The 21,706-nt window shown below is 50.4% G+C and overlaps 1 protein-coding gene across 1 annotated transcript in view; it reads left to right on the top strand.

Annotated features, from left to right (window-relative positions):
* Positions 1-248: 248 nt before the first annotated feature.
* SH3PXD2B (SH3 and PX domains 2B) overlaps positions 249-21,706 on the top strand; it is a 91,512-nt gene continuing 70,054 nt past the window's right edge. Inside the window, exon 1 of the mRNA XM_045551153.1 lies at positions 249-323. Within this exon, the coding sequence (XP_045407109.1) occupies positions 249-323 (75 nt within the window). The remainder of the gene's footprint in view (positions 324-21,706) is intronic.

Genomic DNA, 21,706 nt, shown 5'->3' with positions numbered 1-21,706 from the left:
GTGTGCGCGCGGGGGGCGGGAGCCGGCCGGGCCCTTTAAGGGGGGCGGGCGGCGGCGCGGGGGGCGGGCCGGGGGCGGGCGGCGGCGGCGGCGGCGGGCCGGGCCGGAGAGCGCGCGGAGCGAAGGGCGGCGGCGGCGGCTCGTGCTCTGCCCGGCTGGGATCGCGCTCGGCCCCTGCCCCGGCTCCCGGCCCGCGGCGCGCGCCCCCCGCACCCGCGCTCGGCCCCGCGGCGGGCGGAGGAGCTGCCATGCCGCCGCGGCGCAGCATCGTGGAGGTGAAGGTGCTGGACGTGCAGAAGCGGCGGGTGCCCAACAAGCATTATGTGAGTGCGGCGCGGCCCCCACGCCCCCTCGAGCCTGCGCGCCGCCGGGGGCACGCGAGAGCCCCCCGCTCTGCAAACTTCTGCCTCCCGGGCTTCCCTTCCCCTCCTCCCCGGCTTTCCCCCGGCCCCGCTGCTGCGTCGCCGGGGTATCCCTGCTCCTCCCCCTTCCCCTCCCCCTCCTCTCTTTTGCCCCTTCGCCTCCTCCGTCCCTTCCTCCCGCCTCGTCCCCACTAGCCTCTCTGCCTGCTCCCCTTTCCCTTTCCGCCTCCCTGTTGTTCCCCCCGCTCGCGTCCTGCCCATCCGTGGAAAAGTCTGGCCCCAGCCGGTGTAGGGGACAGGGACGGAGGGAGGGAGAGAGGAGCGCCTGTTCTCGGGCCGCCCGCCCTGCCCCTCCTCGTGGTCTAGCGGCACGCAGACCCGCGGTGCCCAGCCACAGGTAGCCCCTCCCGGGATCGCCAAGTTTGGCTCCGGCCTTTTGCAGGAGCCGGCCGGAGCGGTGGGAGGAGATCTCTGGGAATGGATCATTTGAGTGGCTGCACCTTTAAAGGGTTAAAAAACAGCTCCTGCCTCCTCTTTCCAATAGCTTCTGTTTTCTTTTATTTGTTTATTGGTACCAATTTTATTTATTAACTTCTGTTTTAAAATGTATGAAAGTTTTCTCCTGCTGTCTCCCTCTGTAAAATGGGAATTTTGGTTGGAGCTGGCGAGGACTTGAGAAAATGGGGACAGTAGCGTCATTTTGCAGATGGGAAGGCTGAGGCTCAAGAGGCTGCAGGTTCTAGAACAGAGAGCCCCGTTCGGGCTTTCCCCGCCCTGGAAGGCGTGCCCGGGGCAGACGGTGACCTGCAGGTGGAAGGTGGCAACCAGTGCTGACTAGGGGCAATGTCTGCAGATTCCGGTGGCCCTGAGACCACCTCTCAGGTTCTGGGAGGAGGAGTAGAGGATGTGGCAGGAGGGGCCTAGAGGAGGCCTTGGGGAGAGAAAGGGGCTCTAGTGTCTCTGGCGGTGGGAAGTGCTAGGCAGTGGCCGAGCCCAGCTACGGAGAAGTTAACCAGGAAGGGAAAAAGAGTAAGAGGGAGGGAAAAATCCTAACAAAGAAGTGTAGAACAATGAATAGAAAAGGGCGTTGGCTGGCTAAATTAAGCTCCTTGGCCTCCCTGGAAGTCGTTTTAGGATCTATTTTTTTTTAAGAAACTCATTCTGACAAAGTAGATCTACATGCCTTTCACCAAGAGCCTGTGAAATTCTGGAAGGAGATAGCCAGGAATCCACTCTGCACCCTGCAAGAAAGGGTGTGCTGTGCGAGCCTGTATTGTTATTGGCTGGGCAGCCGGTTATTCAGCCCTCAGCCAGGCGGTGGGAAGCTATTTCCTGGACCTGTGGCATCTTTAAATAGAGTAAAGTTTCCCTTGATTCTAGAGCTGAGCTAAATTGTCTTTTTTTTTCCCCCTTCCTTTTTTTTATTTTTCTTTAACTGTTTCAAATGCTGCCAAGTCTTAGTTTCTTGTTTGAGCCTGTTGAGTGTGTAAATGAGTTGCCTCTTTGGTATGAAGACAGTTTTCACCAACATGGCAACAGAAGGAAGTCTGAGATTCTCCATGCTGCCTCCCACCAGGTCTGTGAGCTGGCAAGACCAGAATAGATACAGCCACCAGGGCTTGGGCATCGCTGTCCACTGGCTCTCTCCTGCCCTCTCCTGTCACACCCATGTCAGGCGGGGGATCTCGAGCCCATTTGACAGATGAGGTACTATGGCTCAGGAAGATGAGGTCCCACACCTAAGGTCACAGTCAGGAGAAGGGCAGGATGTACATCCACATCTGATGACCTCAGAAAGTAATGCTTCCCCAGGCCACACCACTTCCCAGAACCCCTACCCCCACAGTTGCTCAGAGCAAAGTCCTCCCCAAAACTGGGAAATCTGCCATACCATTTGTGATAACCCGGAAGCTTTTTATTCTCTGCTCAATCAAATCCCTCCTTGGCAGTTTGTTGAAGGTTTTGTACCTTTCAGGGTCGTCTTTCTACTCAACCACTTTTCAGGGGCCCCCGAGACAAGTCTCATGTTAAAACGTGGATCGGGGTTCAGATCTTGTAGCTGTGTAGCCTCTCTGAGCCTCAGTTTCCTCATCTATATAATGGGTGTGATGGTGTCCACTTCCTTGGAGGAGTGACCAGGGGACTGGCAGGGTTGGAGTTCCATAAATGTTAGCTCCCTACCTGCCTGCCCCAAGGTATCATGTCGTTGATTGGGAACATGCTGTAGTCACATGGGGGGGAGGCCACTTCACCAAGAAGTTGTTTTTCTGTGTGTGGTTTAGTCACTCACATGAGAGTGACTCTCCCTTCTTTTGGGTTCACCAGATGAGGAGGGGCGATGGGTTGAAGTGAAGCCTGAGTCATCCGCAGGAACAGCGAAGATTTACTGCTGTGACGAAGATTTACTGCTGTGACGGCAGGGGTCTGTGCCCAACAGAGGCAGACTGCAGCAACCACACTCCTGTTCCCAAGCCCCACCCGACCCCACACACACTCTGGAAAGAACAGGCATGGAGGCAGCTACTGGGGGGCCTGGGCTTTGACTCTTCATTTGGTGTCCCCCTTTCCGAAGCCACCCTGGAGAGGGTGCATCAGCAGGGGAGTTGGACAGTCTAGGGGCTCTGCCACTTCAAGCTATGTGAAGTGGGCTGGTTGGTTTACCTCTCTGAGCTCCAGCTTCCATGATCTGCAAATTGTAAATCCTGCTACATCCTTCCAGGGCAGAGTTTTTCAGCCTCAGCACGTGACATTTTGGGCTGATCATTCTTTAATACGGGAGGCCTGCCCTGTGCACTGTATGTAGGAAGTTTAGCAGCATCCCTGGCTTCTACCTACTAGATCCAGTAACATCCCCCTTCCTAATTGGGACAACCAAAAATGTCCCCAGGCATTGATTGCTACATGCCCCCCTGGGGGGTGGGCAACATCACACACCCCCTACCCCAGCCACTACACTATAGAACATATAAATCAGTTTTTGAGAGTCCTGGTCACCACACCCTTTAATTCCTCACCGTCCTTCCTCTCATTTGCAGCCACTTGCCCACCACCCACTCATCACTTGCCTGTGACAGAACAGGTCATAATTGCTGCCGATGTCACTGGAGAACTGCACCTGAGCTCAGGGCTGCCCCTCAAGGCTGGGCCACCTGAAATGGCACCTTCTCCCTGACCAGGATAGCATCCTCCCAGCCCCAGCCTCACTCGCCTGTGGATAGAGATGACATCAGTAGGCCCAGGGGCAGAGCCACAGGCCAAGTGTGGAGAAAGCAGGGGCAGAGCTGCCAGGGCCTCTGAGGTCCCAATAGTTAGGTTGATGATGTTGTTATCGTTGTTTGGAGAGGGCTTCCCTGGAGCCACTGCCATCTGTCGGGGGCAGGCGGGGGCAGGCAGATGCAGACTTTTGGGGCCACTGCCTTTCTCTGCCAGCACCTCCCTGCCTTAGATAGAGCCCAGGGGTTTGGGAATGAATGGAGAGGGGGCTTCCAAGGATAGCATCCTGGGGAAACCCTCCCTGGCCAGGTTGTCTTCTGGCTTGCGGGAAGGAAGAAGAGCTCCCTGTAGGATTTGAGGGTTTTATTTGCATCACCCCATTTCCCGCACTGGAGAGGGATGTACAGAAGCATTTGGTTTAGAAGAGTCATGAGCAGTGGCCTGGAGATGCCTGCTCCGTCTTGAGGTCTGTAAGTGTCAAGGGGAGCGAGATGGCAGTAGCACCCACAGCACCAAGAATGACAGTGGCTGCAGTTTCAGCAGGTGCCCTGGCCAGGTGCTGGAGTAAGCTCTCTAGGTGTGTTTAGTCATCACAACTGCCCTTTCAAATAGGTGTTTTTTAATTGTATTAATATAATATTTCAAATATACAGATACATAGAATAAATACCTACCTATATGTCTTCCAGGTCTGTCAGATCTCTGTTTTGCCATATTCATTTCAGATCTTTTTAATTTTTATTTGTAAGAAATAAAATTTGCATTATAGATGCAAAGCCCCCTGTGTACCCTCCCCAACACCACCTTTGCCCCATGCTGCATTTGATGTTTATCATTCCCATGTGCTTTTTAAAAATAGACTAATAGATGCAATATTTTCATTAACAGCTTTATTGAGATCTAATTTAATATTGAAAATTCACCCATTGTGAGTGTATAGTTCACTGATGTTTTTAGTAAATTTATAGCCCTGTGCAGCCATCACCACAACCCAGTTTTATAACATTTCTATCACCCCCCAAACGATCTCTCACATCCATGTGCAATCAATCCCTTCCCACCCCAGCCCTTGAGCCTTTTCATGATTTTCCCTTTTTAACACTCCCCCAAAATCTTGTATTGTTGTACATGTTTTAAAACTTTATAAAAACATTACACTTGTGAGATCTACGTTGATTCATGTAGCTCTAGTTCATTTGAACTGCCGTTTAGTGTCGCATTTATGAAAAAACCCCTAGTTAGTCAGGCTCCTATTGTTAGCATGGACCCAGCAGTCAACTTTTTCATAGCTGCTTCCTTGCACAGATACCCAAGGTGGAACTGTTGGGCCTTGGGGGTTGTGCATTTTCAACTGTGCATTTTATCCCAGCGTTCCCTTTGCTCCGTGTCCATGTTGTCACACTTTTCAGTTTTTGCCCATCTGGTAGATGTAAAATAGTATGTCGTGGTGGGGCTTGTTCATGTTTCCCTACTTGCTAGTGATGTTGAGCAGCTTCTTACACCTCTACCAGCTATTTGAGTTTCCTCTTCTATGAATCCATTGCCTGTTTTTAAAATATATTGGTTTATTTGTCTTTTATTGATTTGTAGAATTTATTTATACATTCAGGATCCTAATCCTTCAGGTCATTGCATTAGAAGTCCTGTTTTCCCCTTGAGGAGACTGGAGGGTCAGAGAGGTGGAGACACATACTTAAGGTCACACAGCAAGGAGTGGCTGTGTGGGAATTGGGCCAGATGCCTTTGTGTCTAGGAGAGACTCAGAGCAACGCTGTGATTGTGCTACCAAGCCAAGTGACCTTGGATGAGTCATTTATGTTTCTGGGCCCCAGTTTCCCCTTCTATGAGATTTGAGGGCCGTCCTGGGCCCTTCCCTGATCTTACCGCTCGTTCAGCTTGGATTGAGGAACTATAGGCCACCACTGGCCCTTGGTCATTCTTGCTTGGGAAGCTCTGGGTAGGTTGTGCCCCTGGAGTGATGGGTTAGCAGGCTCTGTGCTGCAAGTCTTGAAACCTCCCTCCTCGACGTGCCAGGCTTTGGGAGCCCGGGGGTCATGGTGCTGAGCAGCTGAGTTTCGAAGGATAGATCATTACTGGCATTCTCATCTCAGTCCTATGGGGGGGTCTCCAGCTGCTGTGCCCAGTGATCTGCAACAAACCATGGATCTGCCGCCCAAATTAGCTGCATTCTGTTTTGCAGCCACCAGTCATCTCCCTGTCACCCCTTTTGTGGGACCATGCGGGGCAGGGCAGCAAACTTGAGTGGAAGGACCTTAGGTGTTAGAGACAAGCATGTCTGTGTTTAAGTTCTGCATGACCTTGGGCAACTCACCTAACCCCAGCTTAGCTTTCACGTTTGTAAAATGGGTGCCGTGACTTCCTTCTAAGATGATCATGTGGGCTTTGGACACTGTGTGCACGCAATCTGGACTCCATCCCTGCTGCTAGGGAGAAGTCTCAGCTACTAGCACTTTCTCACCAACCCGCCATTACCTTCATGATGGAGAGCCCTGGCTTGGAACCCTCTTCAAGGGCTCCTGATCTTCGTGACCTTGCAGACGCACCGCGTGGGGGTCTGTAAATGGGAGTGGTCGTGGAACTTACCACACATACTGAGCCTGCCACCGCATGTACAAGACACTCCATGAATGGTAGTCATGAAAATCCTAGTAACGATAATAATACCCATGATCTAAATCTCCACGCTGCCTCCCTGCCTGCTCCCCAAGGGCACAGAGGCATTTGCAGGGGGCCTGCCCCAGGCTGGGCCACACTGCTGCTGGGATAGGCCTGTGAGCAAGGTAGCGCTGTTCCTACCTGCTCCACAGGTGGCTTCTTGTCCTTGCTGTGTCTGGCACACAGAGGTAAGGCCCTCCTAATGTCCCTTGGCCAGGTTTTTTTGTTTTGTTTTGTTTTTAATGGCTGTTGCTTTCTTTTGATTGAAAAAAAGCAGGTGCCTGTCACAGAGGCAACCTCGGCCAAGCAAGTGGCAAGCCAAGGACATTTTTGTGCTGATGTCCTTCTAGGATGCTCTGCTAGGGGTGTGGTCACCCATGCTCCTCCATCCTGGTCCCCCTGCCCCTGCGTGCAGGGAGCCAGCTCCTCACGTCCCCTGGTGGGCATCCCCAGTGGGAGGTGCCCCTACTGCTTCTCTTACACTCTGGGCTGCTGTAGGTATCTCAAGGTCAAAGGAAGCGGAGCTGTCATATCTTCAAATTATTTAAATGTCACTTTAGTTCAAACTCTGAATCTGTACCATTCTGTGCTTCTGGTGAGCAAAGTACATCAGACAGCTTGGGTTCAAATCCCTGCTCTGCCACCTACCAACTGTGTGACCTCCGACAGATTCCCTCTCAGTGCCTCAGTTTCCTCCTCTATAAAATGGGGATAATGATAGTTCCAATTTCACAGGGCTAATGTGGGGATTTAATGGGCCTAGCGTCTAATCGGGGCTTGATGACAGGAAATTGCATTAGGAGTGTACCAATATAGTATCATTTATGATAGTAAAAAGTTGATAACCACTTAAACGTCCATCAGTGTAGAATAAGATAAATAAAACATACCACATCCACATGCTAGAATGCTATCCAGGCCGTAAAACCGTATTTCATCTTCTGCCGTGGGAATATGAAATAGTTAAAGCTGCTTTGTAAAATAACATGCTTGGGCTGATTCCCACCTGATTGCAAAGGAAGGATGAAAATATGTGTCTACGTAAGCCCAGAAATATTGCTGATAAAATGTCACTTTTTTTTTGCTTGTCTGTGCTTTTCTGTTTTCCAAATGTTCTGCAGTGAACACATATTCATGTTTTTAGTAAAAATAAAAAACAGCGAATGCTCATTTTAAAAAAGAAGCCGTGCCAAGCTGGGTGGCTGCAGCCAGATTCCCACATCCTGCCACCCTGTCCTGTCCCAAAGGATTCTCTGGACTCCTCAGAGAGCCTGTCCTTGTGAGGCAGGCGCCGGGCTCGGAGGCGCTTTCCGCACTCCTGCCGCACAGGGAGGTCTCTCTGGATGTGGCGTCCCAGGCCGTGAGCTGAAGAAGTGGAAAGAGATGAGTTTAAAATACCACGAGGGAAGCCCTGGGCAGATGCTTTGCTAGTTAAAATGCCCCTTGCTCAGCACGTCCAGGCCCTTCACCAAAGTGCTTACAGCTGAGTAGGGTTGGAAGGACCTGCAGCCTCTAGTTCTGCAGACCTAGCATGGTCTGTACCCTGAGTTCACGGGAGCACCAGGAAGGTCATCTGGGTTAGGGGTGCACACTGCATCCCACGCCCCTGGGCATTTCATGCATCCTCTTGACACCCACCCAGACATGCACACGAGTCAGCAAGCAGCACAGTTATCACACTGCCAAACAAGGAAGGTAGAGGGACCATGCCATTCCGGTCCATTGTAATTCTCCTCTGTGACACATCCCGCTTGAAAATTGTGCGTCCTTTTTTCCTTGGAGAAAGAGATGTGGCAGAGGGAACATGGGGGGAGCAGTCTTGCTTTGCATGACTCAGTTTTCCCCTTCCCCTCCCCCTTGGCGATCAAGCCAGCTGTGGGTCCCTGCAGCTGCAGGAAAGGGAGCCGCCACCCCAAGCAGCCTGTTAGTCTAGTGGGCCCAACCACTGATTTGTGAGCGCCCGCCCTTGGCCAGAGGAGAAGACAGAGGTTATTTAGAAGGCCACGTGGCTTCTGCAGTCAGAGCCTGGGTTCCAGTCTGGTTCTGTCATTCCTTGTGTTGGCCCTGAGCCTCCTCTGAGAAGTGGGTGGCTTTGTTGGGGAGATTCAGTGAGCTTTTGTGCAGATTGCCTGAGGAGGGGCACTGCTGGGACAGTTGTCCCTGGAGTTTCCTGGCCTGGAGTAATGCCCAGAGGCTAAGACTCTTGGTCCCTTTCCTGGAGCCCTTGTCAGTGGGGTCGGGTGGACCCTGGGTAGAGCTGTCATCCTTGGCCCTCTGACATGACATGGGAACCAGCTGACGTGATAGGCTCAGGAGGCTCAGTGTCTCCAGCAATGGGCCAGTGGGCAGGGCTGGTGTGGCTGCTCCCCGGGACGCTGCCTCTGCAGGAGCCCGAGCTTTGTTTGCCACAAGCCATCGGGCATCCACCCCCTTCTCCAGACTGCAGGGCCTTCTCCCCCTTCCTTGCTGGCCAAGCGGGCTGTGATTCCAAGCCCGACTCAAGCCCGGGGCCTCGGCCAGGTCGGAAAGGAGACGGGGCGGGTGGGGCAGAGGTGAGGCAGAGCTCTATTGCCTGCTCCGCAGCCCTGTCTCAGGCCATCCCAGGGTTAACGGTGGTCAGATTTAATGAATGAAAATACAAGACGCCAAGTTCAATTTGAATTTCAGATAAACATGCAATATTTGGGACATATTTATGCAAAACAATTATTCATTGTTTATCTGAAATTCAAATTTTACTGGGCATCCTGTACTTTATCTGGCAAGACTGCTGGAACTAGCACTTTAAAACAACCACCACCACCAAGAAACCTTCCTACATTGTAATATCAACAATGTTTCTCGAGAATTCACTGAACAAACATAGATCCCTACGGGGCCAGGCACTTTGAAGCACAGGGATGGTGTATGGATAAGCGAACTAGTGATTGAGACCGCACGGAGATCAGTGTCCTGAGAGAGACAGGCAGGCAGGCAGGTCGTTTGCGGCCAGTCTGGAACCTGGGGAATGAGCAGAGGTGCCCTTGGCTTCTGGGGGACTTGGACATGGGGAAGGCAATACAGCGAGGTGACCTGAGGCTGATCACAGAGCATGGGAGGGATGTCGCCAAGTGGAAGGGGTACAGGGATTTCAGGCGGAGAGGACAGGAGGGCAGAGGGGCTGGAAGCCTGGCACTCAGTGTGCTTGAAAAAGCAGAAGAGACTTGAGTGATGGGGAAGAAGCTCCATGGATAGGCAGGAGCCAGACAGACCTGGGGGCTCCTCACTGGCCGAGAACCACAGGCTAGAAGGCCTGGGCCCCACCCTCAGGAAGGTAGGGCCGGGCCTCAGCACCAGAGGCAGCTCAAGGTGGAAGTCACGGGACTAGGTGGGGGGAGCTGGTACTCAGAAAGACTGCCCTGGCTTGACGAGTGGGTAGGAGAGCCCCTGACAGGAGGTGGAGGGGCCAGAGCACGACACACCGGGGGCACCTGTCCATGTGGAGGGCCGTGTGTGGACAGTGGAGATGAAGTTGGAGAGGGAGGGAGGGGGCTGTGCGAACCAGTAGGAATTCTGAAATTTGAGGGGATTAAATAGTTCCAGACTTGTTTTTATTCTCAAGATTTAATAGTATTTTTTTATTCGTACTATTATAGAATAGCTATCATTTATCTACCGATTGTTTGCTCAGGGCTCTTCATGCTGTAGGTTACTGAATGAGCACTGCAAGGTAAGGAGTATTAGTCAGGATTCTGGGATTGCAAGTGACAGAAACAATCCTGGCTAACTTACGCCAGAGGGGATGTATTGCAGAGTCAGGGCTGGCAGAATCAAGGGGAAAGCTCTCACCCGGTGTTGGAAGGCACAAGGGCAGCGGGAGCCATCCAGGAAGTGGAAACTACCAGTAAGCATCAGGGCATTACCAGAGGCAGGCAGCTGTTACAGCTGTTTTCAGACCTTTTAGCCACTCTAGAGTCCAGTTCTAAGAAGAGAGAATCTGATTGGCCCCAGCCAGATCACCTGACCACCCCCCAGGTGGGGGCGGGATAGTATGGTTGACATTCCCACTGCAGTTTTCAAGTAGTGGAAGAAATAGTTTTCAAAGGAGATTCTGGGCACTGTTGCTGGCAGAAGGGGACATGGAGCCTAGGCAGGTGGAAACAATGGATGTCTGCAACGTGGATGCTCTCGTTAGCCCATTTCACAAATGTGGAAACTGAGGCTTAGAAGGGTGAAGCCATTTGCCCAGGATCCCACTCGGCTTTCCTACCTATTGTTGACTGTTACTAAGGGTACAATCAACCCACTACTCCCCGCCCCAGACTTGGAGGGAAAAGTTGCCTTCAAGCACATAAGGATAGTATCTTCTGTTTTGCTTAATTAGGCAGAATTACATGGACGCCCCTGCCCCGTGCTGGCAAAGAGAGCGAGAACCCACATGATGGCGTCATCATTTCCTCCTCCCCAGCCAAGGTGTGAATCAGCAGCCTATGGCTTCGGGCCACCCTTGGCTTCCAGTCAGTTCCACAGATGTGGGTTTATTGTCTGCCCTGGGCCAGGTGTGGCCCAGATCCAGAGAGAGGCTGAGATGACCAGGCACAGTCTTGTCCTCACAGAGGTCACTGTCTGTTTAGAATGCGTCACCATAGGGTAAGGGCTGTGACGGAGCCTGGGCCGCCCATCTCTGCCGGGACAGAGAGGTGTACTCTCAGATGGGGTCAAAGGTGAGAGGTGTTCTGGGACTGGGAAGGCCCACTAGCAGTAGGATCTCTAATGTAGGTGGAATTCAGAGGGGCCTTGAACTTGAAAGGGGGAAATTTACATCTTAATTTTTACTTACCTCCAAGTGAAATTTAGCATTGCCTTCCATTATTAATGAAGGCTCGAACCCTTGGTGATGTTAGTACCACATGCGACTTGTCACCCGTGGAAATTCACTAATATTTCCATCTTACTTGACAGCTGTTGTATGAGTCCTCATAGGCCATTTATACTCATCACTACTTCGGAATTGTGGTGTCATTAGGCCCACCACTAGATTTTGTTATTGGTTGTTTTAATAAAAGTGTACGTGTATGCACAATCTTGTCTTTTGAAATATTTTGATAACTGTAATTCAGTTTAACTAGTTCCACTTGGAATCTCATGTGTTTTGTTCATTTTAAATCATTCCGAAAAGGGAGTGTCCATAGGTTTTTCTTAGACTGCCAAAGGGGTCCTCATCTCTAAAAAAAGATGAAAGATTCTTGGGTAGAAGTTTCAGAGGCTGGACTTGGAAGCCAGATGGCATGGGTTTAACCTGGCTCTGCCATTTACTGGCTCTATGACTTAACCTCTCTATGCCTCAGTTTCATCTTCTATACAATGAGGGTAACAATAGTATCTACTGTGAATTATTCATATAAAGGGTTTAGAGCAGTTCCTGGCATGAAAAAGTGCTGAATAAATGGTTACCCATTATCATTAGCTTTACTGTCATCATCACTTATCAGACTAATGATGTTCATTTTTAACAAGTGACCCCAGATGTTCTGACACAGGCAGTCTAGGATGACCATACATTGAGAAACATGCTCTAAATCAGTGGTCCCCAACCTTTTTGGCACCAGGGACCCATGTCATGGAAGACAATTTTTCCATGGACCAGGGTAGGGGGGGAGTATGGTTTCAGGATGATTCAAGCACATTACATTTATTGTGCAGTCAAACCTCTCTGCTAATGATAATCTGTATTTGCAGCCACTCCCCAGTGCTAGCATCTCCGCCTCAGCTCCACCTCAGATCATCAGGCATTAGATTCTCATAAGGAGCCGAAACCTAGATCCCTCGCATGCACTGTTTACAGTAGGGTTCAGGCTCCTATGAGAATCTAATGCCTCTGCTGATCTGACAGGAGGCAGAGCTTATGTGGTGATGTGAGTGATGGGGAGCAGCTGTAAATACAGATGAAGCTTCGCTCACTGGCCCCCACTTACCTCCTGCTGTGCGGCCTGGTTCCTAACAGGCCGTGGACCGGTATCCCGTCCTCAGCCCAGACTTCGGCCAGGGCTGCAGTTGGGGACCACAGCTCTAAATGACCTTGTCCAGGATATACCCCTTAAATTTCATAGCAGTTTTTCCCAAAGATTTATATATTTGGATATTCAGCAGTGTGGTATTATACTTATATATTTAATTGTAATGATTTAAAACTATGTTCAAAACAGCCTAAATGTTTGTCATTGGAGGCATGATTGAATAAATGATACAGCCTTAACTATGGATTGTGAAGGCACCTTTAAAAGTGGTTTGTTCAAAGAACTTTTAATGAGGAAATGCTCACCATCTAATGCGAGTGAAAAAAATGAATCATATATGTAGTGTGATCTTAATTTTGCAAAATATTTCCATGCATAGAAAAAGGATCTGAGAAGTATGCTCAAACCATCATCTTTGGTGGAAACGTGGACGGTTTTTAAGACCTCAGACCCTGTAGTCAGGCTACTCATTCCTGGCTGAGTTGAGCGAGTTCCTTAAACTCCCTGGGCCTTAACTTTGTTCCATTGCAGAATGGAACGAGTAGAACAGTGCAGCCTCACAGGATTGCTAAAATAAGGTGCAGTGAGCACATTCTACACTCTAGAATGTTGTCAGTGGTTATATTAAATTGTCTAGATTTCCTTTGTTACTAAAGTTTTCTCTAGAAAGGAGAGAACAATGTAGGTTAGCAGGAAAGCCCACACAGGGCTCAAATTGGGACTGAGGGATTAGGAGCCAATTAGGAGCCCAGCAAGGCGGGGCTGTCCCAGGGTGGCCAAGGGTACCCACAGAATCTGGCCTTCAGGGACCATGTACGATTTCATGCAGGAAAGGGGCTCCTTGGATTTACAAAGTTTGAAACCCACTCTTGCAGCCCCCTCCTTTATCTGCTAAGTGAGAGGAAGGAAAGGTGTTGATTCTTCTGCTGGACTTTGTTCTTCCTGAGCTCTCCGCCCACTCGTTGCACCCAGGCCTTGGCGTCCAGACTCTGGATCCAGGCACAGTGTCCCTGGGTCAAACGCTTGCCCACAGTCCCATGGAGGCAGGAGGCCAGACAGGGAGCCGCTGCAGAAAACCAGGCTGGCGATTGTGAGGGCCTGAACTGAACAAGGTGTCGCCTTCTCTAGACATTACCCCATCTGTAAAATGGGGCAATGACAGAACCTGTCCCACAGGGGTGGAAGGATTGACTGGCCATTAGTAAGGAAATGTTCGTTAAATGTGAATCCATGGTGTTTTGCTGTTTTTCACTAAATGGGAGCCACTAAGAGACTCTAAGGAGGAGGGGAATCGGGCCAGATGCTGTGTGAGCAGAGGGGCGAGAGGACGGGAGGAGGCTACTGCCAGCATCCAGGAATAAGGTGCCTGGACGGAGGTTGCGTGCGTTGCAGGGCGGGGGCAGGGGGCGGGGGAGGGCCAGGATGAGAGCCGCTGCCAGGCTCCTTGCTCTGTCCTCACTGCTGCACCTTTCCAGCCATCCTGGGCCCCCTCAGCTTGGAAAGCCCCCCTTCCTTTTACCTCCTTATTTTAGAGTATGCCAGGCTTTGGGGATCTTCTGACCCCTGGCTGGTAGGATCAAGGTCTCTGCACACATGTCATCATCTTTGAAACTACTGACTTGAGGGCAGAGGGGGAAGGGAGCAGAAGAAACAATGACCATCCTTTATTGAGTACCGACTGTATGCCTGGCACTGTGCTTAGAGCTTTACACTGAGTCGGCTAATCCTTGCCATCACCCCGAGAGGCAGGCGCTACATCATCCCCATTTTACAGAGGATGAAACAGTGCTGAGATAGGACTTGCCCAGGACCACATAGCTAGGAAGTCATAGGGCCAGTCTGACAATGTGAAGGGCTGGCTAGGGCCAAACTCTAATATTTTTTAATAAGCATCCCTGTGTGTACTGAGCAGCCAAGATTGAAAACCACTGTTGGGGGCAGTAAGTGTGGTTGGGGTTATGCTTGGGGCCATGTACTGGCTCATTAGCTCATTTAATCTACACGTCATAGAGCACCTACTGCTCTGCAATCGTTTACTTCTCACAACAGGAGTTGCCCAAGGTCTCCCGGCTGGTAAGTGGTGGAGGCAGGTTTAGAACTTGGCTCTGCTGTTCTTGGGAGCCAGAGGCAGTGGATGCAGGGGCCTAGGGTCCACATGACCATCTGCTGCCTGGTCCTCTTGGTTTAGGAATGGGTAGTCTGGAGTCAGGCAAACCTGAGTTCCAATTCTGGTACCCTCCCTAACCAGCTATGTGACTTTGGACAAGTGACCTAACCTCTCTGAATATCAGTTTTCTCCAGTGTAAAATGGGGTAGATAATAAGCTCCACTCCACAGGGTTTCTTGAGAGCAGAGTGCTGGGGATTTAGCAAGTGCTCATTAGGTATTGGTCCCCGGCTAGAGAACTCCTATGCATCCCTCAAAATCCAAAAAGTTATTTCTTCATCTGGAAAGCCTCCCCAAGCTCTACCAGCAGAATTAGTTCCCATCTCCTCTGTAAATGATTAGGTGGCCTGCAGCCTGTGAGAGAATTCTACTAATGCCTTCTCTGTTAAGCATTTAGTGCATGCCAGGCACCGTGCTGTACTCTTTAGATGTGAACCAAGACCCATCTGACCACATATCCTGGGCTTTTCCTCCCACATCACACAGTCTGAGTTCAGTTCCTGGCCCTATCTCATGCTGCTGTGTGACCTTAGATAAGCCAGTTACTTTCTCTGAGTCTCCAGATTCAGTGACATACCATAAAGGAAGTACTTAGTGTAGTGTGTAAATCAGCTTAATAAATGTGGCTGATTTTGATTCATTGCTTGGAGGATGTATAGGATTGCTGCTTTGCCATCTTTATCCTGCGCTCCTTTAGGATAGCTTTGACCCAGCTGCCTGGATGCCTTGCCCATAGTGGGTGCTCTTGTTGGCTGCTCAGTTCACTGTGGGCAGCCCTGTCAACACAGGAGAGGCCCCGGCTTGCAATCTTTCACCCAGCTCTGTTTCCTGCATTGTCCTGGCTCTTCTGAGGCCTGGCAGCCTTGAAGATCTCAACAAGCCCTAAGTGCCTGCCCTGGAGACTTTCCTAGAAAGCCAGCCTTCAGGTTGGAGCCGGGGCTCCAGCTGCCAGCACCTCTGCTTGCCATTGGAAAGTTCCCCATGCTGCCTCGGGCCAGATGTGTGGGAATAGCGGGACGTGAGCTGGCAGCCGGCGGCCGGGGCTGGAGCTGCATGCCTGGAGCAGCGAGCCTTTCCACCACTTAGGTGTCCCAGTTTGGAAGCTGGAGGTGCTTGGCCTGGCCAGCCCTGGAAGCAGTTCTTGCTCCCACCACTCTGGATAAGACTGTCAGTTAGGGGAAAGTGGCCCAGAGGGTGGGCAGCATACCTACACTCATTGATCTGGTTTCAAGGGTGACATTCCTGACTTTTCCCTTTAACATATCTTACATTGCAAGATTTGAGTTGGCCCAAAGGAAATGGTTACTCAGTTCGGGCCTCCGGTGTCTCATCTCCATAACAAGGTTGTTAGTGATGGCCCTGGAAGCTGTGTGTGGCTGGGCAGTGTGCCAAGCACCTGTCATGCGTTAGCACCTTTAATCCCCGGCCAACACTATAAAGTAGGTGCTATTCCTTCCATTTTACAGGTGAGGAAATGGAGGCTCAGAACCATGAAGTGACTTGCAGAGTCACAGCGGCCTCAGGCTCGACATTCATACCTGGGTACTCTCACGCCAGCACCTGTGTCTCTCTTTTTTTTTAAATTTTTATTTTTTGACATTAAGGAGTGATTGTTATTTTTAATTTTTACTTTAAGTGCATGCAGTAAAATTCTCTTTTTTGGTACAGTGTTCTGGGATGTGTAGGTTCTTGTAACCACCACCACAGGCGGGTACAGAACAACTCCAGCACCCGCAAAGGATTCCCTTGGGCTGTCCTGTGTTTTAAATGCAGGGGGATGAGGCTTTCACGTGGAGTGGACATTGCCCTGGGGTCTTCTCTTTTTCTCCCTTGTCCCTTCAGAGGAGCCTTGGGGCGGAATGTGGACTTCTCTGACTTCTCCTCCTGGGTTGGGGCCCACGCCTGCATTCTCCTCTGTGACAAAGCCAGCACTGTTTCTGGTACCCTCAGCAGTGGGGCTGTTCATTCAGCCATTTCACGAGCATTGTTACTTGCTGGACACAGAGAGCCTGGAGTGAGGTCACCTTGGCTGTTGACTGTGTGGCCCTGTTTCGGCTTTTTGTCTGTCTCTCTGCCTGTTTGTCTTCTACCAGACATTTCCTGAGAGCCCCCTGTCGCCAGGCACTGGGGGGATGGTGGTGAACAGACATACCCTGCCCCCGCCCCAGGATTCCCAGGGAAGTGGGGGTAACAGTCATATGAACAGACCAGCACCCCCAGAGGAACGTGTGCTGAGATAGGGTGGCCCCAGGGCTGTGGGACCCCAGAGAACGGGAGCTAGACCCAGACTTGGGGTGTCTTACGCTGGCACCAGGGAAATGAAGAGCTAAGCAGGGGAAGGGAGAGGGGACGTTCCCAGGGGAGGCAGCGGCATGTGCTGGCTCCCAGAGGCATGGGGGAGCCAGCCAGGCTGGAGTGGGAGGAGGGCCCGATTGCAGAGGCTCCGTAAAAACGCAGTGTGCCCTGTATTTCTCAATCACGGAACAGAGCCTGGTACACAGGTCTCTATGTATATGCTGAATGAATGAATGAACTAAAGAGTTTGAGGCAGGACAGAGAGATCAGATTTGCTCTTTGGAGACCGAGCCTCTCCCCATCCCCTGTTCCCAGGGCGGGCTACACAAGGATCGCCAGAGCCCTCAGCCCCACCCTCCACGCGAGCCTTCGCTGTGAGCCCTGTGCACAAAGAACAGTAGGAACACAGCCCTGAGTCAGGAGCTCTTCTCTGATGCTAAACTCCACAAGCACTTGTATTTGGGCCCTATTCCAAGCATTCACTTAATTGAAAAAATTGAAAAAAAAGAAAAATTGGCAGCCGGCCACCCCTAGTGTGTCACTTGCAGCGGCGCCTGAGCTTGGTGATTCCTGGCTCTGACTTGGGGACAGGAAAGCTCTGGCCTGGGGCCAGGAGAAGCCGAGGCTTGGCCTTGGGGAGCTGGGGAGAAGAGCCTGCAGGGGCTGACTTGGCGGGGGTTGACAGTCATGTCACCCCACTTCCCAACAGCTCAACCTTAGGTGTGGCACCGCTCTGTGCCTTGGTTTCCTCCTTTCCCACTTCAGCACTTCCGGTGGCAATGCTGCCCCAGGGTATTGGGAAATGAAACAAACTGCAGGGTGTTGCAGTTCCAAAAAGAGTTTGGAGGTGCTGACCTACATGGGCCAGATGTTGGGCAGACAGCTGGGGAGAATCGACAGATCGGAACCAAAGGGAGCTCATGGTCTCTGCGAAGGCTGGCAGAATCGTGTTTCCCGTTAGTTAAGCCTGCGGAGCTCCATCGAATTGCCTCTGCGCTCTCCTTGCTCTCTCCCTCTCTTCTCCACCTTTCTTTCTTCCTTTCTCTCCCTCCCCACCTCCCAGTCCCCTGAGGACTGTGCTCATCCGCCCTGGCCAGGGTGCGTGGCCAGGGCAGCTGGAACCCAGCAGTCACTAATCGCCAAGCTCTTCCCAGGATCCGCCAACTTGGAAACCCAGCCAGTGTGGGAGCTTAACGGAGGGAATCACACCCATCTTTTAGAGTTCCTTTCTGAAGTGAGGATCTGTAGACTCCTGGGGACCCTCGGACATGTTCCCAAAACACTTCTCTGCAGGAGAGGGGTTTGTTCACCTGGATCTTGAAACCAGCACTGCTAGGGGATTTCAGGGCTGCATGCGCTTTTGTGTTTAAACTTGCTTTGGCTACAGAGGAGGACAACTTCAGTTATCATGGGCTAATGACTTGCTGCAGAAGCTGCGTGGCCTCTAAGCAGAAGCCATAGCCCCTTGATGCACTGCCTGAGAGACAACATTTTTCCTTCCTTCACCTAAAAAGGGCTGTGCCATTTCTCAGGTATGAGAAAGGCATTCTGGAGCCAGCATCTTTTGCACATCCTGAGGGGAGGCCGGGCTTGTGGTCCCAGCTCTCCTCCCTGCAAACTGCATGGCCCTGGGCAAGTCCCTTCTCTCCCTGGCCTCTATCCCTAACTATAAGGTAAGGGATGGTCTAGAAGAGGATTTTCGAATATATCAAGGGCTTGGAACCCTCTGCTGTCTACCTCAGGCAGGCAAAGCAGGGCTGTGGACAGTGAAGGAGGCCAGATCTTGTCTAACAGCCCCACTGACAGTTGCCTTGTTGCAATGTGGACGCACAGTGTCGGTGATTTAACTGCAGGCTGCTGGGTTACACCCTGTACCATATATAGAAGAGCTAAAAGTGGCACAGTGCTATGGAAACCGGGGTGGACAGCCCAGATGCCCACCCACTGGGCCTCTCCAGGATCCTGGAGCTTCTTGGAGGCCAATTTCACTGCTGGTCTACATCACTTCTAAGAGTTCTCCAGATTAAAGTGCTCTGGGAAAATCATTGTGCAAGAGGCCTAGGGGGGCACAAGCAACTTGCAAGGGAATCCAGACACTGTCAGTGGAATTGGAAAGAGTCCATAGCTAAGAGTGTAACCCTACCCAAGTCACTGTGCCTCCCCGCCCCTCCATATCCCCATTTGTAAATTGGAGGGGTTGATCTAGACCAGGGATACCAAGTATGTAGGATGTGTCTCACTAGCTCCTGGCCCCTGCCCACCCCTGCAGACATTGCTAATGGAACACAGAGCTCTGTCTTGCAGACGCTTCTTTCTCACAGCCCAGCCCCACTCCTGCCTGCTCTTGAGATGTTTTCTTCGGTCACCCAGCTCATTCCGGGCCATCCATCAACACTGTAGAGCTGGAAGAAATCTTCTGACTTGAGAAAGATTTTAGCCCATTGGTTTATAAACAATAAAACTCCAGATACAGTGAGACTGGCAAGGAATTCTACTAAAACAGGACTGTCATTATCATCCTACTGGGACCATTACAATTTGAATATCCACAAACTCCCTGTACCATATATTCTTAATACAGTATTATTCTTCAGATTGACTCACTTTTTTCACTTAAGTTAAAGGGAAACTTTAGCTGTCTACGATAAATGGAAAACCAGCAGTGCTTGCTAGAAATAGAAGGAAATGAAATTCAAAGGAAAAAGAAAATCAACGTGTTAAATTCTTCCTGGCTAGTGTTGCCTGTTCTGAGGTCTTCTACTCCTTCTGTAGGAAAGGAGACCAACAAATGTTGGAGGTGTCCAAAAAAAAAAAAAAGTCAAACCTGGCCACTGCATCCCAGGACCAAAATGCATTAACTTTCTCATGTGACCAATGTGGCAGCCCCACCCCCTTTAATTAATTTCTGCCGGGTTCTTTGCCAACCCCAGAAACCCCACCAAATAGATCTGCAAAGCAAAGTGGAATTGCAGGACATTCCCCTGCGCCTCGGAGGTTTTCTTAGTAGGGTGGGGGTCACTTTATGTTTTTGGGTTCACGTGATGGAATCCTATGAATGAGATCACAGCACGCTCAGGCAGGGCGGCAGCTGTTTAACATCATCCTGCCCAAGGGATGGTGTATCGGTGGAGTTCTAGGCCCTTCCAAGGGCAGCAGCCGAGGCAGGGATAAGGCATGTCAGCTGACGCAGAGGTTCCGGGGGTGTTGCAAGAGGCGTCTTAACCCATTTCTGGCCCACAATTTAGCTTTGCCCCGGCCCAGCCCTGTTGTTTTACAAGGGCCTCTGAGCTTCATTCTGGCTTAAATTTTTTAATTGATACATTATATTTGTACATATTTGTGGGGTACATGTGATATTTGGTTATATGCATAGAATGTGTAATGGTCATGTCAGGGTATTTAGGGTGTTATTTCTATGTGTTGGGAACATTTTAGGTCCTCTCTTCTTGCTACTTTGAAATATGCATTATGTTGTTAGCTATAGTCACCCTACTCTGCTATCAAACATTAAAACTATTAGAACTATTCATGGAAGAACTGACCCCTTGGCTGTTGACACTTGGCAATGGACCCCAAATTCCTATATGCTTAATGGGGGCCCTGAGGGCACTGGGAGTCTCCACCCCATTGGACTGGGATTGAACCTGGCAAGGGAGGTGAGGGTGAAGGGTTGGGCAGCATTCAGTGACTTTTTTCCCTCAAGTCCACGAGTAGAGATTCCAACCAACCTGTGTTCTTATTCCATCTTTACAATAGCCTATGAGGTAGGAAGGACCAGCATCCTTACTCTCATTTTTCAGAGAACACAGAGGCTCCAAAAGGCAAAGGACTTTCCCTGACTCACTTACTTAGTAAGATCAGGGCGGAGGCCCCATCTGCTGGCTCCCAGCTGTATCCCCAGTCCCTGCGGGCAAGTGTCCTCCTACCCCCACACGGGGTCCCTTGTGCCATCAGCTGTACCTGTGCTCAGCAGGTACTCCATGGTGGCCCTAGGACTGAGCCAGGGTAACAGAGAAGATGCTGGCCTTGGGGTTCAAGAAAAGAAAGTGCCCCATGGACAGGTTTCTTCCAGTCCTAGAAAGTGACATTGTTTTTTCTGATTATAAAAGAAAATGAAGTATCAAAAATCTGGAAAACACAAGAAACCATCAAAAACGGAATTTTAAAAGTCCCCCATATTCCTTCCACCCCAAAGCAAACCACTGATGTAAGTGTATGCAGTCATTGTGTCACTTAACAATGGATAGGTCTGAGAAATTTGTCCTTAGAAGAATTCGTCCTTGTCCAAACATTATAGAGTGCACTTGCGCAAACTTAGGTGGTGTAACCTACTATACACCTACGGCAAACCATATGGCCTGTTGCTCCTGGGCTACAATCCTGTGTAGCACGTTAAGGTGCTGAATATTGTGGGCAATTGTAACACAGTGATAAGTGCTTGTGTATCTAAACATAACTGAACAAAGAAAAGATACATTAAAAATTTGGTGTTATAATCTTAGGGGACCACTGCCATATTTTCAATCCGCCATTGCCAGAAACATTGTTATGCTGCACATGACTGTGTATTTATATGTATATATAAACAAATACATATGCTTTATATACAGTACAATCATTATTCATGGATTCCATATTTACAAATTTTCCTGTTTGTTACAACTTATTTGTAACCCAAAATCAATATTGTAGCACTTTTGCAGGTATTTTCAGACGTGTTGTGCAGAATGGTGAAAAATTTGAGTCACCCAACATGCACGTTCCCAGCTGAGGCTGAACAGTCAGTGCTCTGCCCTCATTTCAGCTTTCATATTCTAAACCAGTGTCCTCTTCCTAGTCTATTTAGTGCCACATTTTTGTGCTTTTTATTGATTTTGCTGTTTAATATGGCCCCCAAACACAGTGCTGGCGTGCTGACTTGCTGTCTAGTTAGTGTTCCTAAGCACAAGAAGACTGTGATGTGCGTTATGGAGAAAATCTGTGTGTTAGATAAGCTTC

This window comes from Lemur catta, chromosome 5 (assembly GCF_020740605.2).
Source record: "Lemur catta isolate mLemCat1 chromosome 5, mLemCat1.pri, whole genome shotgun sequence".
Lineage (NCBI taxonomy): Eukaryota > Metazoa > Chordata > Mammalia > Primates > Lemuridae > Lemur > Lemur catta.
This window is presented reverse-complemented; position numbering and strand designations above follow the sequence as displayed.